The following is a 2,141-nucleotide window of genomic DNA, read 5'->3' on the forward strand; positions in this document are numbered from 1 at the left end:
AAAAATATTTTTTTTTCAGAATTGAAGAAAATCTCCTAATAGAACTAAAAACTCCGGAAATTAAAAATCAATGTAAAATTTGTAAACATGTATTTAGAACCTCACAAGGTCTAGCATCACACAGAACTAAAGCACATATAAAAATATATCAGTACAATTGTGATAAATGCTATAAAGGTTTTGATTCGCAGGAAAACTACAAAAAGCATCTGGATCGTCATTTAGGTGTAAAAGCATTTAAATGTCCTCAATGCGATAAAGGTAAATATAACAATTTGAAATTTTCTTAAGAAATTTTAACTTTTGATTTTCTTAGCTTTTGATTCGACCGGTACTTTAAATCAACATTTAATTTGTCATTCGAATGAGACACCTCATTTGTGTACGATATGTGGTAAAAGTTTTAATCGTGCTGGCAGTTTAAAACAACATATACTAAGACATGGCACTGAAAAAACCTTTAAATGTTCATTATGTCCTAAAAGTTTTAAATGTCTACCCGATCAGATTTCCCATATGTATAAACATAATGGTCGACGTTATGTGTGTAATATTTGCGGTGCTAGCTTATCCACCTCTTCATCGTTGGCAAGTCATAAACTAATACATACCGGTGAAAGACCCTATAAATGTGATCAATGTGATAAAAGGTATTTTTTCTACTAAAAAACCTCTAAACAAAGTTTTTGTAATTATCACTCTTTTTTTATTCCAAATTTTAGCTTTAATATTTCATCTAATCTGCATGTTCATAAAAGAATACATACTGGTGAAAAGCCTTATAGCTGTCCATATTGTGAGAAAACTTTTCGCCAAAGTAATGATCGTAATAAACATGCCACTCGTGTGCATAGAAAAGAAATAGCTGAAGCGAAAGCTGCATCAAAAGTAAATGATAATTTAGAGCAGAATGTTACGAGTTAGAAGAAATAAAAGGATTGACTGAAATATTACTTTTGGGTAAGTGAGTGATTAGAATGTCTAGCTAGATAACTAATATATTAAAAAGTTTTTCTTAAAACTAAAAATTAAAATGCAATTAACTGTTGTTCTCAATATAAAGTGACAAATAGCGGAATAACATATGTATTTTCAAATGAATCTTAAAAAAAACTATTGTGCAAAATCTAGTCTAGTTTATGGTCAAGTCTATATTCTAGTCTATTGTCTTGTTTATTATATAATCTATTGACTAGACTATAATGTAGTCAATTAAACCGTTCTGTATATTGTCTAGTCTGAATTCCATAAACAAATTAAAACATGACACAATTTTACTTTGAAAATATAACTTTATTTGAAAAACACGATCTCCGAATAAAAATTGATCAGCAAAATCGATTATACAATTTCAAATCTTTCCATTTTTCATAACATCAACTTAATAGTCCTTGCTAGAATGTCTTCTATGAGAACTATTTGCTGTATGACGTTCGGAATTTTCAGCAGAAGCAATCAATTGCATAACTAGACCAGTGGTACGACCCACACAATGTCTATCTAGTTCACGACCATTTGGTTTTACGCATTTTTCCAATTTTTCTTCGGCTAATTTGAAAAGTTTCGTTTTCAAGTCAGCCATATCCGACAAAACATCAGAATTCTTTATACGATGTGTAACTTTAGTTTTAAACGAACTGGCACCGGGCAAAGAGGCCACTGAAGATTGCCATTGATAATGACGATGATGAGAAGTAGATTCTTCCGACGAATCCAAATAGTTGGCATAGCCCTAATAAAATAAAAAATCCTTAAATTTTCTAAAATAGAAAAAAGTTAATTTCGAGCAAATTTACCTGAGCCGCAAGAGCCAAAATTAAAATAACGAATAATTTCATTTTTAGTAAATGACTTTCTATTCAACGTAGAAATGTTACTACATATGGTTTATGGAAATTGTTGGGCTTTTTATAGAAATAATTAATGATTAGTTGCAAAATGAAAAGTTGCGCTAAATCAGCATTTTCCAGCTTATCTTCTTATTAAAATGTTTAGTTTGTTTTGTAGTTTATAGTTTAAATATTAATCTTTTGTTGGGTTATTGAACTTTTGATTTAGATTAAAAAGTTTATAAACAATTAGAAGAAATTTCCATGTGAAATTAAAAAATAAGTACTAATTTTTTTATTTTTTTCAAAATT

The 2,141-nt window shown here is 29.1% G+C and overlaps 2 protein-coding genes across 2 annotated transcripts; one reads left to right on the forward strand and one right to left on the reverse strand.

Moving 5' to 3' along the window:
- Positions 1–8: 8 nt before the first annotated feature.
- LOC111686461 (zinc finger protein 239-like) lies at positions 9–1,001 on the forward strand (the record flags this gene model as incomplete). Its single annotated transcript, XM_046946459.1, has 3 exons — positions 9–261; positions 317–650; positions 723–1,001. Coding segments are annotated over 3 exons (789 nt in total), but the record flags the coding sequence as incomplete, so codon positions are not given.
- Positions 1,002–1,272: 271 nt separating this feature from the next.
- LOC111686465 lies at positions 1,273–2,064 on the reverse strand. Its single transcript, XM_023448818.2, has 2 exons — positions 1,797–2,064; positions 1,273–1,732 (listed from the first exon to the last, which is right to left on the reverse strand). Exons 1-2 carry the CDS (start codon positions 1,836–1,838, stop codon positions 1,382–1,384), a joined length of 393 nt encoding a protein of 130 aa, XP_023304586.2. The 5' UTR covers positions 1,839–2,064; the 3' UTR covers positions 1,273–1,381.
- Positions 2,065–2,141: the final 77 nt, after the last annotated feature.

This window comes from Lucilia cuprina, chromosome 3 (genome assembly GCF_022045245.1).
Source record: "Lucilia cuprina isolate Lc7/37 chromosome 3, ASM2204524v1, whole genome shotgun sequence".
Lineage (NCBI taxonomy): Eukaryota > Metazoa > Arthropoda > Insecta > Diptera > Calliphoridae > Lucilia > Lucilia cuprina.

Bases quoted from the DNA above. Each gene is read 5' to 3' on its own strand.
- LOC111686465 (XM_023448818.2), bottom strand. From the start codon at position 1,838: ATGAAATTATTCGTTATTTTAATTTTGGCTCTTGCGGCTCAG. The intron at 1,733-1,796 runs GTAAATTTGCTC...TTATTTTATTAG, and splicing joins TTTTGGCTCTTGCGGCTCAG to GGCTATGCCAACTATTTGGA.